Source organism: Salvelinus fontinalis, chromosome 8 (genome assembly GCF_029448725.1).
Source record: "Salvelinus fontinalis isolate EN_2023a chromosome 8, ASM2944872v1, whole genome shotgun sequence".
Classification (NCBI taxonomy): Eukaryota; Metazoa; Chordata; class Actinopteri; order Salmoniformes; family Salmonidae; genus Salvelinus; species Salvelinus fontinalis.
Window position 1 is genome coordinate 38,474,718 of NC_074672.1, and position 18,215 is coordinate 38,492,932.

The 18,215-nt window shown below is 45.8% G+C and overlaps 1 protein-coding gene across 1 annotated transcript in view; it reads left to right on the forward strand.

The window, feature by feature from the left end:
• The window catches only part of LOC129861217 (cytochrome P450 3A30-like), a 52,399-nt gene that overhangs the window by 3,696 nt on the left and 30,488 nt on the right, over positions 1–18,215 (forward strand). The window contains exons 4-11 of the mRNA XM_055932433.1: positions 3,239–3,338; positions 3,417–3,530; positions 4,222–4,310; positions 4,406–4,554; positions 4,780–4,907; positions 5,562–5,640; positions 10,045–10,205; positions 10,354–10,580. Coding sequence (XP_055788408.1) covers positions 3,239–3,338; positions 3,417–3,530; positions 4,222–4,310; positions 4,406–4,554; positions 4,780–4,907; positions 5,562–5,640; positions 10,045–10,205; positions 10,354–10,580 — 1,047 coding nt within the window. The remainder of the gene's footprint in view (positions 1–3,238; positions 3,339–3,416; positions 3,531–4,221; positions 4,311–4,405; positions 4,555–4,779; positions 4,908–5,561; positions 5,641–10,044; positions 10,206–10,353; positions 10,581–18,215) is intronic.

Genomic DNA, 18,215 nt, shown 5'->3' on the forward strand with positions numbered 1-18,215 from the left:
GGGGGGGTAGGTGTGTGTGTGGGGGGGTAGGTGTGTGTGTGGGGGGGTAGGTGTGTGTGTGGGGGGGTAGGTGTGTGTGGGGGGGTAGGTGTGTGTGTGGGGGGGTAGGTGTGTGTGGGGGGGTAGGTGTGTGTGGGGGGGTAGGTGTGTGTGGGGGGGTAGGTGTGTGTGTGTGGGGGTAGGTGTGTGTGTGGGGGGGTAGGTGTGTGTGTGTGGGGTAGGTGTGTGTGTGGGGGTAGGTGTGTGTGTGGGGGTAGGTGTGTGTGTGGGGGGGTAGGTGTGTGTGTGGGGGTAGGTGTGTGTGTGGGGGTAGGTGTGTGTGTGTGGGGGTAGGTGTGTGTGTGTGGGGGTAGGTGTGTGTGTGGGGGTAGGTGTGTGTGTGGGGGGGTAGGTGTGTGTGTGGGGGGTAGGTGTGTGTGTGGGGGTAGGTGTGTGTGTGGGGGGGTAGGTGTGTGTGTGGGGGTAGGTGTGTGTGTGGGGGTAGGTGTGTGTGTGTGGGGGTAGGTGTGTGTGTGGGGGGGTAGGTGTGTGTGTGTGGGGGTAGGTGTGTGTGTGGGGGTAGGTGTGTGTGTGGGGGGGTAGGTGTGTGTGTGGGGGGTAGGTGTGTGTGGGGGGGTAGGTGTGTGTGTGGGGGGGTAGGTGTGTGTGGGGGGGTAGGTGTGTGTGTGGGGGGGTAGGTGTGTGTGTGGGGGTAGGTGTGTGTGTGGGGGGGTAGGTGTGTGTGTGGGGGGGTAGGTGTGTGTGGGGGGGGTAGGTGTGTGTGTGGGGGGGTAGGTGTGTGTGTGGGGGGGTAGGTGTGTGTGTGGGGGGGTAGGTGTGTGTGTGGGGGGGTAGGTGTGTGTGGGGGGGTAGGTGTGTGTGTGGGGGGGTAGGTGTGTGTGTGGGGGGTAGGTGTGTGTGTGGGGGGTAGGTGTGTGTGTGGGGGGGTAGGTGGGGTGTGTGTGGGGGGGTAGGTGTGTGTGTGGGGGGGTAGGTGTGTGTGTGGGGGGGTAGGTGTGTGTGTGTGGGGGTAGGTGTGTGTGTGGGGGTAGGTGTGTGTGTGGGGGGGTAGGTGTGTGTGTGGGGGTAGGTGTGTGTGTGGGGGTAGGTGTGTGTGTGTGGGGGTAGGTGTGTGTGTGGGGGTAGGTGTGTGTGTGGGGGTAGGTGTGTGTGTGGGGGTAGGTGTGTGTGTGGGGGGGTAGGTGTGTGTGTGGGGGTAGGTGTGTGTGTGGGGGTAGGTGTGTGTGTGGGGGGTAGGTGTGTGTGTGGGGGTAGGTGTGTGTGTGGGGGGGTAGGTGTGTGTGTGTGGGGGTAGGTGTGTGTGTGGGGGTAGGTGTGTGTGTGGGGGGGTAGGTGTGTGTGTGGGGGTAGGTGTGTGTGGGGGGGTAGGTGTGTGTGTGGGGGGGTAGGTGTGTGTGTGGGGGGGTAGGTGTGTGTGGGGGGGTAGGTGTGTGTGTGGGGGGGTAGGTGTGTGTGTGGGGGTAGGTGTGTGTGTGGGGGGGTAGGTGTGTGTGTGGGGGTAGGTGTGTGTGGGGGGGTAGGTGTGTGTGTGGGGGGTAGGTGTGTGTGTGGGGGGGTAGGTGTGTGTGGGGGGGTAGGTGTGTGTGTGGGGGGGTAGGTGTGTGTGTGGGGGGGTAGGTGTGTGTGTGGGGGTAGGTGTGTGTGTGGGGGTAGGTGTGTGTGTGGGGGGGTAGGTGTGTGTGTGGGGGGGTAGGTGTGTGTGGGGGGCTAGGTGTTTGTGTGTGGGGGTAGGTGTGTTTGTGTGGGGGTAGGTGTGTGTGTGGGGGGGTAGGTGTGTGTGGGGGGCTAGGTGTTTGTGTGTGGGGGTAGGTGTGTGTGTGTGGGGGTAGGTGTGTGTGTGGGGGTAGGTGTTTGTGTGTGGGGGTAGGTGTTTGTGTGTGGGGGTAGGTGTGTGTGTGTGGGGGTAGGTGTGTGTGTGGGGGTAGGTGTGTGTGTGGGGGTAGGTGTGTGGGGGTGGGTAGGTGTGTGTGTGTGGTGTGTGTGTGTGTGTGTGTGTGTGTGTGTGTGTGTGTGTGTGTGTGTGTGTGTGTGTGTGTGTGTGTGTGTGTGTGTGTGTGTGTGCGAGGGTGGGGGGTAGGTGTGTGTGTGGGGGGGGTAGAGGTGTGTGTGTGTGTGTGTGCGGGGGTGGGGGGGTAGGTGTGTGTGTGGGGGGGGGTAGAGTGTGTGTGGGGGAATAGGTGTGTGTGTGTGGGGGGGGGAAGAGTGTGTGTGGGGGAATAGGTGTGTGTGTGTGTGTGTGTGTGTGTGTGTGTGTGTGTGTGTGTGTGTGTGTGTGTGTGTGTGTGTGTGTGTGTGTGTGTAGGTGGGTAGGTGTGTGTGTGTGTGTGTGCGGGGGGATAGGTGTGTGTGGGGGGGGGGTGTGTGTGTGGGGGGGTGGGTGTGTGTGTGGGGGGGTAGGTGTGTGTGTGGGGGTAGGTGTGTGTGTGGGGGTAGGTGTGTGTGTGGGGGGGTAGGTGTGTGTGTGGGGGGGTAGGTGTGTGTGGGGGGCTAGGTGTTTGTGTGTGGGGGTAGGTGTGTGTGTGTGGGGGTAGGTGTGTGTGTGGGGGGGTAGGTGTGTGTGGGGGGCTAGGTGTTTGTGTGTGGGGGTAGGTGTTTGTGTGTGGGGGTAGGTGTGTGTGTGGGGGTAGGTGTTTGTGTGTGGGGGTAGGTGTGTGTGTGTGGGGGTAGGTGTGTGTGTGGGGGTAGGTGTGTGTGTGGGGGTAGGTGTGTGGGGGTGGGTAGGTGTGTGTGTGTGTGTGTGTGTGTGTGTGTGTGTGTGTGTGTGTGTGTGTGTGTGTGTGTGTGTGTGTGTGTGTGTGTGTGTGTGTGTGCGAGGGTGGGGGGTAGGTGTGTGTGTGGGGGGGGTAGAGGTGTGTGTGTGTGTGTGTGCGGGGGTGGGGGGGTAGGTGTGTGTGTGGGGGGGGGTAGAGTGTGTGTGGGGGAATAGGTGTGTGTGTGTGGGGGGGGGAAGAGTGTGTGTGGGGGAATAGGTGTGTGTGTGTGTGTGTGTGTGTGTGTGTGTGTGTGTGTGTGTGTGTGTGTGTGTGTGTGTGTGTGTGTGTGTGTGTGTGTGTGTGTGTGTGTGTAGGTGGGTAGGTGTGTGTGTGTGTGTGTGCGGGGGGATAGGTGTGTGTGGGGGGGGGGGTGAATTACCATTGTTCTGGTGAATTATTTGTAATTCTGGCTCTTTTAATCATTCTTAGTATTTAGTAGTTGTTAATAGTATTTAATAGTTATTTTTGTATTTTCATTCTTTTAGGTTATTTGATGGCAGACTGCCCGTAATGGGTGTGATGGACACAGCCATGATCAAAACCATCCTGGTGAAGGAATGTTACTCTGTGTTTACCAACAGACGGGTAAGCAGAAATACCCAAACAACCATAACCTCTCCCCTTCAATCCTGATCCTAACCCTTCTAACGTGTGTGTGGTCAGGACTTTGGCTTGAACGGGGAGCTCCACGACGCTGTAACAACCGTAGAAGACGATGAGTGGAAGAGAATCCGCAGCACTCTATCTCCCTCCTTCACCAGCGGACGACTCAAAGATGTAAAGACACACATACATGAATGTACACACACAGCACTCAGGGGTTGTGGAGCCTCTACAGAGTACGTCTAGTGGAGTATACATCCAGCCTCTACAGAGTACGTCTAGTGGAGTATACATCCAGCCTCTACAGAGTACGTCTAGTGGAGTATACATCCAGCCTCTACAGAGTACGTCTAGTGGAGTATACATCCAGCCTCTACAGAGTACGTCTAGTGGAGTATACATCCAGCCTCTACAGAGTACGTCTAGTGGAGTATACATCCAGCCTCTACAGAGTACGTCTAGTGGAGTATACATCCAGCCTCTACAGAGTACGTCTAGTGGAGTATACATCCAGCCTCTACAGAGTACGTCTAGTGGAGTATACATCCAGCCTCTACAGAGTACGTCTAGTGGAGTATACATCCAGCCTCTACAGAGTACGTCTAGTGGAGTATACATCCAGTCTCTACAGAGTACGTCTAGTGGAGTATACATCCAGCCTCTACAGAGTACGTCTAGTGGAGTATACATCCAGCCTCTACAGAGTACGTCTAGTGGAGTATACATCCAGCATTATTGAGAAAACTGTTGACCTGGGCTCCCTATATCCAGCCCTGAGAAATGATGAGCTTCAGAAGCCAGGATACAGAACAAATGTGAGAATATGTCTAGATTAGCAAGACTATATGTATCTTATTTTTGACAGATGTTCGTGATAATGACTCAACACTCCAGAAACCTGGTGAAGTTTCTGCAGAAGAAGGTAGACTCTGACGAGGTTCTGGAAGTTAAAGAGTGAGTATGGGTAATGTAGTTTATTAAATGTGCGAATGAGGCAGTAACATTACATCTTTCTCAAACATTTTATTGTGTGTGTGTGTGTTTCCCAGAATCTTTGGGGCCTACAGTATGGACGTTGTGGCAAGTAGCGCGTTCAGTGTTGACGTTGATTCTATCAACCAACCCAATGATCCCTTAGTCGTCAACGTAAAGAAACTACTCAAATTCAACCTGTTAAATCCTCTCCTAATCTTAGTAGGTAAGCTGTGCGTGTGTGTGAACATAATGTAGTCCCTATATCTCTCTGATGTAGTCGAAGAGGAATGACGTGCCTTGTTAAGCAATGTATTTTTCATTTCCATGTACAGTGTAAATTGCCACTCTTTTCTTCTATTAATTCCTCATCTCTTCTAGTTTCTTCATTTCAATTATCTTCTCTCCTGTCTTCTCCTCTTCTGTTACTTCTCTCCTTCTCTCACTCCAGTGTTGTTCCCGTTTATGCGTCCGCTCCTGGAAAAGTGTAACGTCTCTTTCCTACCTGCTGGTGCTATGAATTTCTTCTATTCCTTCCTGAGGAAGATCAAAGCAGAGAGGAGCAAGAATGTACACAATGTGAGCTACAACCCTTAACCATAACCACCTAACCTAAACCTAATCACCTACCCTCAACCTAACCTATCCTGATGCCTAGTCACTTCAAACTGCCAGGGCTCTACAGTGCAACCATTTTACTCACATATGCTCCTAAATATTTTGCTGTGCGACCGAGAATGTGTATGTAGGAGCACCAGCGCCCATGGCAAAAATTAAGGATTCTAGCTTTAATATCAGAAATATTTTTTGTTGTGCTCCTAAAGTTCTTTGTGTGCGCCTAGATTTTCAACTTAGGCGCCAACAAGCTCCCTGTAAAAAAGGTCAGCTTAGAGCCGTGCCTGCCTTTATGTACATACAGTACCTACCTTAATATCTCGTACCCTCAGCACTTGATTGTTTGTGTACTCCCTGTATATAGCTTCATTCTTGTGTATTTTATTACTCGTGTTCCTATTTTAATTTTAAATTGTATTTAACTCTATCATTGGGACGGGCTCATAAGCAACAATTTCACGGCAAAGTCTATGTGAACAAATACAATTTGATTTGATTTAATTTCCAACCCAACCATACCCCAGTCAGTACTAGGCCTAAACCCCAAACCTTATCCTCAACCCCACTGAAGTGGCATCATGATTACTGATAGGTGTGGTGTTTGGTTTGGCCCTGCAGACCAGAGTGGACTTAATGCAGCTGATGGTGGACTCTCAGATCCCACAGGACCACAGCTCCAAGGAGGCCGCACACAAAGGTAAGTAAGTCAAAATCATGGACAGGGCTGACAACGGTCGTGTTGTGGTTCTCTCTGTACAACCTCATCTCAGAGCATTTCATGTTATTCTGTATGTACACTACCATTCAAAAGTTTGGGGTCACTTAGAAATGTCCTTGTTTTTGAAAGAAAAGCCAATTTTTTTGTCCATTAAAATAACCTCAAATTGATCAGAAATACAGTTCAGACATTGTTAATGTTGTGAATGACTATCAAAGCAGAGAGGAGCAAGAATGTACACAATGTGAGCTACAACCCCTAGCTGGAAACGGCTGATTGTTAATGGAATATCTACATAGGCATACAGAGGCCCATTATCAGCAACCATCACTCCTGTGTTCCAATGGCACGTTGTGTTAGCTTATCCAAGTTTATCATTTTGAAAGGCTAATTGATCATTAGAAAATCCTTTTGCAACAGCTGAAAACTGTTGTTCTGATTAAAGAAGCAATAAAACTGGCCTTCTTTAGACTTATTGAGTATCTGGAGCATCAGCATTTGTGGGTTCGATTACAGGCTCTAAATGGCCAGAAACAAATAACTTTCTTCTGAAACGTCAGTCTATTCTGGTTCTGAGAAATTAAGGCTATTCCATAGGAGAAATTGCCAAGAAACTGAAGATCTCGTACAACGCTGTGTACTACTCCCTTCACAGAACAGCGCAAACTGTCTCTAACCAGAATAGAAAGAGGAGTGGGAGGCCCCGGTGCACAACTGAGCAAGAGGACAAGTACATTAGAGTGTCTAGTTTGAGAAACAGACACCTCACAAGTCCTCAACTGGCAGCTTCATTAAAAACACCAGTCACAATTTTCAATTTTACATCTAAAATGTTTGGTGCAGTATTTCTTAATGAATGTGCATTTCAAAAAATGTGCATGAAAATGTGTCATCTCTCATTGAATGACAACAAAGACTTTATTGAAGAAACCCTACTGTTAACTAATCAACTCCGAACTTCGGCTTGCCTCCAGAAAACATGTTGTGAGGCCAAACAGCCGGAAAAAAAGTCTAAAACGAACAAAAACGTCACAAAATGTAGTCATAATATATGCCTACTAACAGGAATCCTCTTAGGATCCCCCACCCTGTACCCATCTTCCTCTGCCACTCTTTTCACTGCTTCAGCCTCAGGAGGCTGAAGAAATTCGGCTTGTCACCAAAAGCACTCACAAACTTCTACAGATGCACAATCGAGAGCATCCTGTCGGGCTGTATCACCGCCTGGTACGGCAACTGCTCCGCCCACAACCGTAAGGCTCTCCAGAGGGTAGTGAGGTCTGCAGAACGCATCACCCGGGGCAAACTACCTGCCCTCCAGGACACCTACACCACCCGATGTCACAGGAAGGCCATAAAGATCATCAAGGACAACAACCACCCAAGCCACTGCCTGTTCACCCCGCTATCATCCAGAAGGCGAGGTCAGTACAGGTGCATCAATGCAGGGACCGAGAGACTGAAAAACAGCTTCTATCTCAAGGCCATCAGACTGTTAAACAGCCACCACTAACATTTAGCGGCCGCTGCCAAGATACTGACTCAACTCCAGCCACTTTAAAAATGGGAATTGATGGAAATTATGTAAAAACGTACCACCAGCCACTTTAAACAATGCCACCTAATATAATGTTTACATACCCTACATTACACATCTCTTATGTATATGTATATACTGTACTCTATATCATCTACTGCATCTTGCCATCTTATGTAATACATGGACCACTAGCCACTTTATACTATGCCACTTTATGTTTACATACCCTACAGTACTCATCTCATAGGTATATACCGTACTCTATACCATGTACTGCATCTTGCCTATGCCGTTCTGTACCATCACTCATTCATATATCTTTATGTACATATTCTTTATCCCTTTACACTTGCGTGTATAAGGTAGTAGTTGTGGAATTGTTAGGTTAGATTACTTGTTGTTATTACTGCATTGTCGGAACTAGAAGCACAAGCATTTCGCTACACTCGCATTAACATCTGCTAACCATGTGTATGTGACTAATAAAATTTGATTTGATTTGATTTGATTTATCATAGGACACTTTCTGTACTACTCTGACCCTGGCAACCTCAACCTGCCTGTCTCTCAATGGACACCTCCGATCTCCAGCCCCATGGGCACCCCCACAGCTAACAGACACAACTTTCTTAACCGATACTATACATTCCTTCGTCTCATGCCCTCCTGCTCACTTTTCACATCTAGGAATTTCGCTGCTGCAACATTACCATAAGCTTGGCACCTAAAACATTATAGTATTGTCGGGAACAAAAGCTCTTACGGGATAACTGACAACTGACCTAATGGGCAAAGACAGACAATGTCTTCTCAGTTTCACCACACTCTCTACTGGGTCTGCGTCGCACCAGGAAGCTTCATTTTCAGATGATCCTCGTCAACACTTAATGCCACCACCATTATAACTCCTTTCAGCGGCGCCCTGCTCCGGAAGGCAAAGCATGTCACAATTCTTGTCCCTAGTCGTGTTGTCCGGATCGCCCACTCCTTCTGGGTAGGAAGAAACACAATAAATTATCAAGAGTCCACTTTGCATTACTTTTACCGACTCAACAGTCCCCAACCTCTTCTCCACCCAACCTGACACCACATATGGATCAGCCAGAATACAAGGATCCATTCTCTCCACAAATCTCACTCCCACTGGGCCAGAATCATCCTTGTCATCAGGACGAGGCTCGAACTTGGCGGTCCTCACCGCAGGTACTTCATCCTCACTCTCGTCAGGTTCCATCACTGAACTACTGAAGAACGTATCCCTCTTTTTGCACATGACGCCAACCTGCCTCACGACACCGCTTCCCTCTACACTAAACTCCTTGGTGGTCATCACTGCACGTGCCACCGCATTTAATTAATCCTCACTTTCGTCACATTCAATTTCCTTCTCTAGCTCTTCCAAAGGTTCTGTGTAATCCTCCATTCCATATTCACTCAAAACATATTCCACTTTTCTCCTTTTTTTCTTGACCGACATCTTCTCCTTCATCAGATCTTCCAGAAGGCTTGTGAAATTCCCCACTACATATTTACTCATAATATGTTCCTCTTTCTTTTCATGTCCACCATCTTCCACCTCTTCCCCGCAAGGTATTGCTTTCAAGGTATAGCTAATCATACTTTTCAACACATTTTGCCACGAGGTTGAGAGAAAATGTTGCAGTTTTAAAGCTTACTTCCTGCAATTCTACACATTACCACAGGGCAGAGAGAAAAACGTGCCGTTTTATAGCCAATGCCATGCTGAACTACACAGTTTGCAATGAAGCTTAGAGAATTTAGCAATTTTATAGCTAATTTCCTACTATTCTACACGAGGCTGAGATAAAAGACCCTGTAAGCCCCCGGCTTGCAGGGGCTGCTGGGGTGTGTGGTATGCCAGTGTTGATTGATTAATTAATTAATTAATCTTATGCTACACAAAGATAAATAACATACATTTTTCTAAACTAATCCAATCTGTTAGTTGGATTTACTGCACCTGTCACGCCCTGACCTTAGAGATCCTTTTTATGTCTCTATTTTGGTTGGTCAGGGCATGAGTTTGGGTGGGCATTCTATGTCTGGTGTTCTATGTTGTCCTTGTTTTGTATTTCTGTGTGTTTGGCCTGGTATGGTTCTCAATCAGAGGCAGCTGTCTATTTTTGTCTCTGATTGAGAATCATACTTAGGTAGCCTGTTCCCACCTGTTTGTGGGTGGTTGTTTTCTGTTTTGTGTGGTCACCTTACAGGACTGTTCATTTATTGTTTTTGTTGTTTTGTCAAGTGTTTCATATTTTAATTAAAATAAAGAACACTTACCACGCTGCACCTTGGTCCTCCTCTTCTCCTCTATACGACGGTCGTGACTGCACCCATTACTGAAATGGTAGTTCCAGTTTAGATGGAATCTGAATAGAGATCGTGGGAATCCACTTCGGATGAAATTCCAATCGGATTTAAACATCACTTTGCAAGCCAGCATAATGTGACTTGATGCTGGTTTTGCTTTAGATTATGCTGGTCACTGGTGTCCAACACACAGCGAATACTGGTCACCAGCAAAAAACACAGCAAATGCTGATCACCAGCAAAACCACAACAAAGGCAGGTCCCCAGCGAAAACACAACGAAGGATGGTCTCCCCCACATAACCAGCTAGACAATGTTGGTCAGCCAGCAGAACCCGTTAGACCATGTTGGTCAGACCTGTTTGACAAACATAAATCAGCAGAAACCAGCATGGAACAGCATAGACCAGCTTGAAATGTATGCTGGTCTAGGCTGTTGGTTTTCAGCAGGGCTGAGCGATTGTGTTGTGGTTGTGTTTCTCTCTGAGCGATTGTGTTGTGGTTGTGTTCCAGGGCTGACGGACCATGAGATCCTGTCCCAGGCGTTGACATATATCTTTGGGGGCTATGAGACCAGCAGCAGCACACTGGGTTTCCTATCCTATAACCTGGCAACAAACCCTGACGTCCAGTCTGCTCTGCAGGATGAGATCGACCAGATCTTCCCCGACAAGGTGACCTCAAGCTGCCATTTACACCCCATTCTTGAACTGTGAGGGTTTATGACATAGCCCCTCAAGTAATTAAATAGAATCTCGATGGTCAAAGGTCACTCAAGTGTTTCCCATGAAGGGTAGTGAAGTTGTGCCTGTCTCCCTGCAGGCTCCGCCCACCTATGAAGGGCTGATGCAGATGGAGTATCTGGACATGGTCATCAACGAGACCTTGCGGGTGTATCCCATCATCAGCCGGCTAGAGAGGGTTGCCAAGGCGACCGTGGAGGTGAATGGTGTGACCATCCCCAAGGGAACTGTTGTCATGATCCCAATCATGGTCCTTCACCACCACCCAACACACTGGCCCAAACCTGACGTCTTCCGACCAGAGAGGTACGGTATATTCAGTAACACTCGTCTCTGCTTTACTACTGGGTCGTTTCGCACAAAACTGGAACAAAAAACAGACCATGATGGCGCAGTGGTCTAAGGCACTGCTTCGTAGTGCTAACTGTGCCACCAGAGATTCTGGGTGCGAGCCCAGGCTCTGTCGCAGCCGGCCGCGACCGGCAGGCCCATTGGGTGGCTCACAATTGGCCCAGCGTCGTCCGGGTTAGGGAGGATTTGGCCGGCAGGGATACCCTTGTCTCATTGCGCACTATCGACTCCTGTGCACAGTGCAAGCTGACCAGGTCGCCAGGTGTACAGTGTTTCCTCCGAAACATTGGTGCGGCTGACTTCCAGGTTGGATGTGCATTGTGTCAAGAAGCAGTGCGGCTTGGTTGGGTTGTGTTTCGGAGGACGCATGGCTCTCGACCATCGCCTCTCCCGAGTCCGTACGGGAGTTGCAGCGATGAGACAAGACTGTAAACTACCAATTGGATACCATGAAATTGGGGGGGAAAAAAGAGTAAAATAAAAATTATATGTTTTTTTAAAACATTTCTTCCAAATGACTTTTTTTGTGTATTATATTTTGAAAAATTAATGTATTCAATTTCATAAAGAACCAAAAAGTCATGGTCTGTTGTTGTTCCAGTTTAATGTGGCTCTACTCTATCTTACTGTACTCTACCATAGTAAGGAACATATAGTCTACTGAGTCCTACTCCACAGTTACTGAACGCTACTAATTATAGAGACTGTGGAGTTACTGACCGCTACTAGTTATAGAGTCTGTAGAGTTACTGACCACTACTAGTTATAGAAACTGTAGAGTTACTGACCACTACTAGTTATAGAGCCTGTAGAGTCACCGACCAATCCTCTAGTTATAGTCTGTATAGTTACTGACCACAACTAGTTGTAGAGTCGGTAGAGTTAATGACCACTATTCTAGTTATAGAGCCTGTAGAGTTACTGACCACTACTAGTTATAGAGTCTGTAGAGTTACTCACCACTATTCTAGTTATAGAGTCTGTAGAGCTACTAACCACTACTAATTATAGTCTGTATAGTTACTGACCACTACTAATTATAGTCTGTATAGTTACTGACCACTACTGGTTATAGAGTATGTAGAGTTACTGACCACTACTAGTTATAGAGTCTGTAGAGTTACTGACCACTACTAGTTATTGAGTCTGTATAGTTACTGACCACTGCTAGTTATAGAGTCTGTATAGTTACTGACCACTACTTTAGTTATAGAATCTGTAGAATTACTGACCACTACTAGTTATGGAGTCTGTAGAGTTACTGACCACTACTAGTTATATATTCTGTAGAGTTACTGACCACTACTAGTTATAGAGCCTGTAGAGTTACTGACAACTACTATTTATGGAGTCTGTAGAGTTATTGACCACTACTCTAGTTATAGAGTATGTAGAGTTACTGACCACTACTAGTTATCGAGCCTGTAGAGTTAGTTACCACTTCTAGTTAATGTCTGAAGAGTTACTGACCACTAAAAGTTATAGAGTCAGTAAAATTATTGACCATTACGAGTTATACAGTCTGTAGAGATACTGACCACTACTAGTTATAGAGCCTGTAGAGTTACTGACCATTACTAGTTATAGAGCCTGAAGAGTAACTGACCGCTTCTAGTTTGTGTCTGAAGAGTTACTGACCACTACTAGTTATAGTCTGTGAGTTACTGACCACTACTCTGGTTATAGAATCTGTAGAGTTACTGACCACTACTAGTTATAGAGTCTGTAGAGTTACTGACCACTGCTAGTTATAGAAGCTGTAGACTTACTGACCACTACTCTAGTTATAGAGTCTGTAGAGTTTCTGAACACTATTCAAGTTATATAATCTGTAGAGTTACTGACCACTACTCTAGTTATATAGTCTGTAGAGTTACTGACCACTACTCTAGTAATATAGTATGTAGAGTTACTGACCAATTCTAGTTATAGAGCTTGTAGAGTTACTGACCACTACTAGTTATAGAGCATGTAGAGTTACTTACCGCTACTCTAGTTATAGAGTCTGTAGAGTTACTGACCACTAATCTAGTTATAGAGTCAGTAGAATTACTGACCACTACTCTAGTTATAGAGTCTGTAGAGTTACTGACCACTACTAGTTATAGAGTCTTTAGAGTTACTGACCACTACTAGTTACAGTCTGTGGAGAACTGACCACTACTAGTTATATAGTCTCTAAAGCTACTGACCACTACTAGTTATATAGTCTGTAGAGTTACTGACCACTACTCTAGTTATAGAGTCTGTAGAGTTACTGACCACTACTAATTATAGTCTGAAGAGTTACTGACCACTACTCTAGTTATAGAGCTAGTGGAGTTACTGACCACTACTTTGGTTATAGAGTTGTCACGGCTCCTCCTCTGCAGTGCAGGGGGCGGTTCCTCCTGCAGGCAGAGGAGGGTCGTTAAGTGATTGGAGCCACCTGGGCTCAGGGTATAAAACTGCTTACTAATCACCTCTCTCTTGCTCTTGCTCTCTCTCTCTCCCTCTCTGCTCCTCCAGGTATGCTCATGATTTGTTTGTTCCTTTGTGGTTTTCACTCAGTCATGTTCACACACACATATTCACGCATCCATGCACTTTACATACACCTTACATTATGATACATCCACACCTCATTCCTATTTCTTAGTTTAAGTTAATAGTTTGTTTAATAAAGAACACTTTTGAATTGGCCTATACCTGTTGTTTGTGTCCTCTCATTTGTCACAGGCTATGAGCCGGCTTGTGACAAGTGGGGGCTCGTCCGGGATTGTAGTTAACTTGGGTTAGTTTAGTTTAGTTTGCCAAATGTTTTTTTGTTTGAGTGGATGTTTTGGTTGGGCCAAATTTTGTTTAAGAGAGAGTTGAGAGCCATGTGTTCTTTTGGTTCAGTTAGCTTGGTAGCTAAGCAATTCACTCTGTGTTTTTCTGGGTTTTGTTCAGGTGGGAGTCCTCTCCTGTTCAGGCATATCAGCAAGTGTCCATAGGAGGCTTGTGGTGTTTTTGTTTTAGGTGGCAGTGAACGTGGGTAGAGCATCCCTTTCCCTTTTCCCCTACATCGGCTCGGGAGCACCTCCGTGGTTATGGGAGGGCCGCCAGTTTCTGGTTGTCTTTTCCATTCCACTGGTTTTGTGTGCATAAAACCCCACCACATGTGACTGCACGAAGACCAGGGCCAGTTAGTTAGTAGTTTTGGAGGATAGTGGGGTGTGGCTCCTGTCCTTGAACCCAGATTGACAGCAGGTGAGTTGTGTTTTTTTTGAGCATTTGTAATAGTTGTATTGGTTGAGGAAAATGTCTTCCATTTTGTGTAGTTTTGTTCAAGCTCCTTCAGAGGTAGCCTTAGAGTTGTGTACTAAGGAGCAGTTAATTGAAATTGCTGAACATTATCAGATTGAGATTGTTGATAAAAAAATTAAAGAGACTGTTAAAACTAGCTTAAAGCAGGGTCTTAGGGAAATGGGTGTTTTTGGCGGTCAGTCTGCTAGTAGTGAGGGTGCAAGTTTTCAGTCTAGCCCTTCATTAACGTTTGAGCAGCAGAGGGAACTGTTGCAAATGCAATTAGAGATAGAGCGATTGAGAAATGCTAATAGACCGGAAAGACTACCACAGTTTGATGTTTCACAGAATCTTCGTTTGTTGCCTAAATTTGATGAGTCAGATCCAGATCCAGACGCATACTTTACTTTATTTGAGCGTATTGCGGAAGCTAGAGCTTGGTCAGATTTGGACATGACTATGTTGTTGCAATGTGTACTTACAGGTAAAGCACGTGAGGCTTTTGCAGCACTGAGTGTAGCTGACAGTAAAGTTTATGCTAAAGTTAAATCAGCAGTTCTGAAGGTCTACGAGCTTGTGCCAGAGGCATATCGTCAACGTTTTCGTTACAGGAAAAAATTAGATTCACAAACCTATTCTGAGTTTGTTTGTGATTTGACTTCTGCATTTAATCGTTGGTGTACAGCTTCTGAAGTTAGTACTTTTGAGGGTCTGTCTAATTTGATTGTGTTAGAACAGTTCAAAAATTCTGTGTCTGACCAGGTTGCTACATACATGAATGAACGTAAAGTTAAGTCTCCAAGTGATGCAGCAATCCTTGCAGATGAGTACAGTCTAACACATAAAAGCCATTTTGAGTCAAACAGTGACATGTACCATAAGAATAACTTTACTCCTAGGAATAGTAGGTCACCTTTTTGGGGGGCTTCTTTCCAAAGGCCTCGGCAGAAGTTTGGGTCTGGAGGACTTAAAGCACCGGTTAATGCTAATACTTGTCGCTACTGCTTAGTTGAAGGACATTGGAAGAAAAATTGTCCTCTGCTTAAATCAAAACAGTCAGTTCAAGTTAAACCTGCTGTGATGGCAGCTCCTGTTACAGCCTCTGACCATCAGGGTAAGCTGTGTCAGCCACTAGTTGAGTTTGATTCTCAGTTTTCCCGCTGTGATTTTTCAGCCTTTATTTCAGATGGTGTAGTGTCCCTGGTAGATGGCAACCAGAATGTTAAAATCAAGATCCTAAGAGACACTGGAGCTTTAGATTCTTTTATTCTGGAATCTGTTTTGCCGTTCTCTAAAGAGTCTGATACTGGCCGTTGTGTAATGGTATGTGGTATGGGTTTAGTTCCATTCTCTTGTCCTTTACATGAAGTTAACCTAAAATGTGGTCTGGTAGAGGGTGATGTAGATGTTGGGGTTAGATCTCAGTTGCCAGTAGAGGGAGTACACATGATTTTGGGGAATGACTTGGCAGGTAGTAAGGTGTGGGCAGATGGTAAACTAAACATCTATAAGAAGCAACCTTCAGTGTCCCCTGCAAGGGAATCTCCGGATCAGAACTGTGTGTCTCCTGAGGTATTTCCAGTTTGTGCGGTTACCCGCGCAGCCTCTCGTAAGGAGATTGAGAGTAAGCCAGAAAGTCTTGAGTTGCTAGTCAAACTCCAGACAGAACAGTTGACTAGTTCTAGAGATTCATTGATGGCTGAGCAAAAAGCCGATACTAATTTGGCTGATCTGTTTGATAAAGTGGTTCCTGATTCAGTGGTGAGGAATAGTGCTCAGTGTTATTTTCTTCTTGATGGGCTGTTGGTCAGGAAATGGGTTCCACACTATGATCAGGGTCTAGGAGAACCAGTCTTTCAAATAGTTGTACCTACTACTTTGCGAAATAAAGTGTTGCAAACTTCACATGGTGATGTGGCAGGTCATATGGGTGTTCGTAAAACGTATGATCGTATACTTCGTTATTTTTTCTGGCCACGTTTAAAGCGGGATGTATCTCAGTTTATTAAAACTTGTCATACGTGTCAGTGTACAAGTAAGCCAAACCAGGTCTTACAAGGTTGGTTGAAAAACTCTCAGACTTTGCAAAACCTTGGGGTTTTGGTAGATCATTTAGACCCTGAGAAACGTGATGAATTGGTAGCTCTTATTAGAAACTACCCTGTTTTGTTTTCTGACACTCCATCGCAAACCCACTTAATTGAACATGATATAGACATCGGAGATGCTAAGCCTATCAAACACAGATTTTATCGTGTATCTGAGGAGAAGAGACTAAAACTGGAAACAGAGATGCAGTCTATGTTGGACACAGGTATTGATTTGGCAAAATGTGAGTTTGCCAAAGCTACAGTCACATACCTAGGCAAGGTTGTTGGTCAGGGATTTGTCTGTCCCGTAGAAGCCAAGGTTCAGGCTGTGAAGCAGTTCCCACAGCCCTCTACAAAGAAAGAACTGATGCGCTTCCTGGGAATGGTGGGGTACTACCGTGCTTTTTGTAAACTTTTCGGTAGTAGTGTCCCCACTGACCAATCTGTTGAAGGCCAAGGCTGAATTTATCTGGTCCACCCAGTGTCAAGAGGCATTTGATGCAGTTAAGACTCTTTTGTGTTTGGCACCTGTGTTGGCAGCACCAAATTTTGGGAAACCTTTCAAATTGCAGGTAGACGCCAGTCAAATCGGTGCTGGGGCTGTGCTTCTCCAGGAGAATGAAGACAAGGTTGAGTGTCCAGTCAGTTTCTTCTCCCGAAAATTTAATAAGTATCAGAAAAACTATTCTGTAATTGAAAAGGAGGCTTTAGGTCTCATTTGGGCTTTACAGCACTTCAAGGTCTATGTTGGTTCTGGTTTGACCCCTTTAACTGTGTTCACTGACCACAACCCACTTGTTTTTCTGAGGTCCCTGCAAAACCCCAACCAGCGCCTGATGCGTTGGGCTTTGTTCTTGCAACCATTCAACCTTGATATTAGGCACATTAGTGGTAAGGATAATATCATTGCTGATGCTCTGTCCCGGGCTCCTTTAACCTAGCTTGTATCTTTTCTCTGCTGACCCCTACGGGCTGTCTGCGCCTCTTTTCTCTTAACCTGTTGGGGATGGGGGCGCTGTTTAGACTACTTATGCTAATTTGGCTAATTTTTTAAACGGCTTCCCACAAAATCCTTGATCGTACAATATGCATATTATTATTATTATTGGATAGAAAACAGTCTATAGTTTCTATAGGAGTTGAAATTGTCTCTAAGTGGAACAGAGCCCATTCTACAGCAATTTCCCTGACATGGAGTCAGATTTGAGAAATGTTGGCCACTCTTCTGAAGTCATTTAAAAGGGCACTGTCGTTGCTATGACTATACGGACACTTCTTACGTCTTCCCCTGGATGCCTTTACGTGATGACGATTCCAACGGGGTCGATTGCTCGTTCACAGGCCCTACAAATGAAAAAACCCTGAAGCTAGTCATTCTTTGGGAGCTGCGTAACGCGCGTGCTGGACACCGACCCTCTCCTGTTCCAAGCGTTAGTTTAGCCTGTTATATTTCTCCGGTCATCTTTTCACTCGTTATAGGAGTTACAAACATCATAAAGTAGTTAATTTAAAGCGTTTTATAGCAATTTATATCCGTTTAGTGCGATTTTGGGACATTTATTTTTGCAACGATGTGAAAAGTTGGGCACGCTTTTCAGTTCATCCCGAACGCAGTTGACATTTCCACATGGCAAGAGGACAGCTTTCCACCAAAAGACGATTTCTCCCAAGAAAGGATCCTTTGCCCAAGATACTGATGGAAGAACAGCTCAAGGTAGGACATTTTTATTATGATAAATCGTGTTTCTGTCGAAACATTTTAGTGGCTTAGGACGCCATGTTTTTTGACGTAGCTTCGCTTGGCGCAAACTGTATTGAAAAGTAAGGATAAATTAAAAAATGTAATAACGCAATTGTATTAAGAATTAAATTGTCTATCAATCCCTGTCCACCCTATATTTTTTAGTCACGTTTATGAGTATTTATGTATAAGAGTAGATCACTGTCTAAGTGGCGCAAGGACATTTTCTGACCAGCTGAGTTACATTTCACATTGTCTAACCATGATTTTGGTGGCTAAATATAAACATTTTCGATCAAACTGTATATGCATGTTGTAATGTGATGTTACAGGAGTGTCATCGGAAGAATTCTGAGAAGGTTAGTGAAAAAATTAATATCTTTTGGCGATGTTGACTTTTATCGCTCACTTTGGCTAGAATCAATGCTGGGCTGCTAATTGCTATGTGCTAAGCTAATATAACGATTTATTGTGTTTTCGCTGTAAGACACT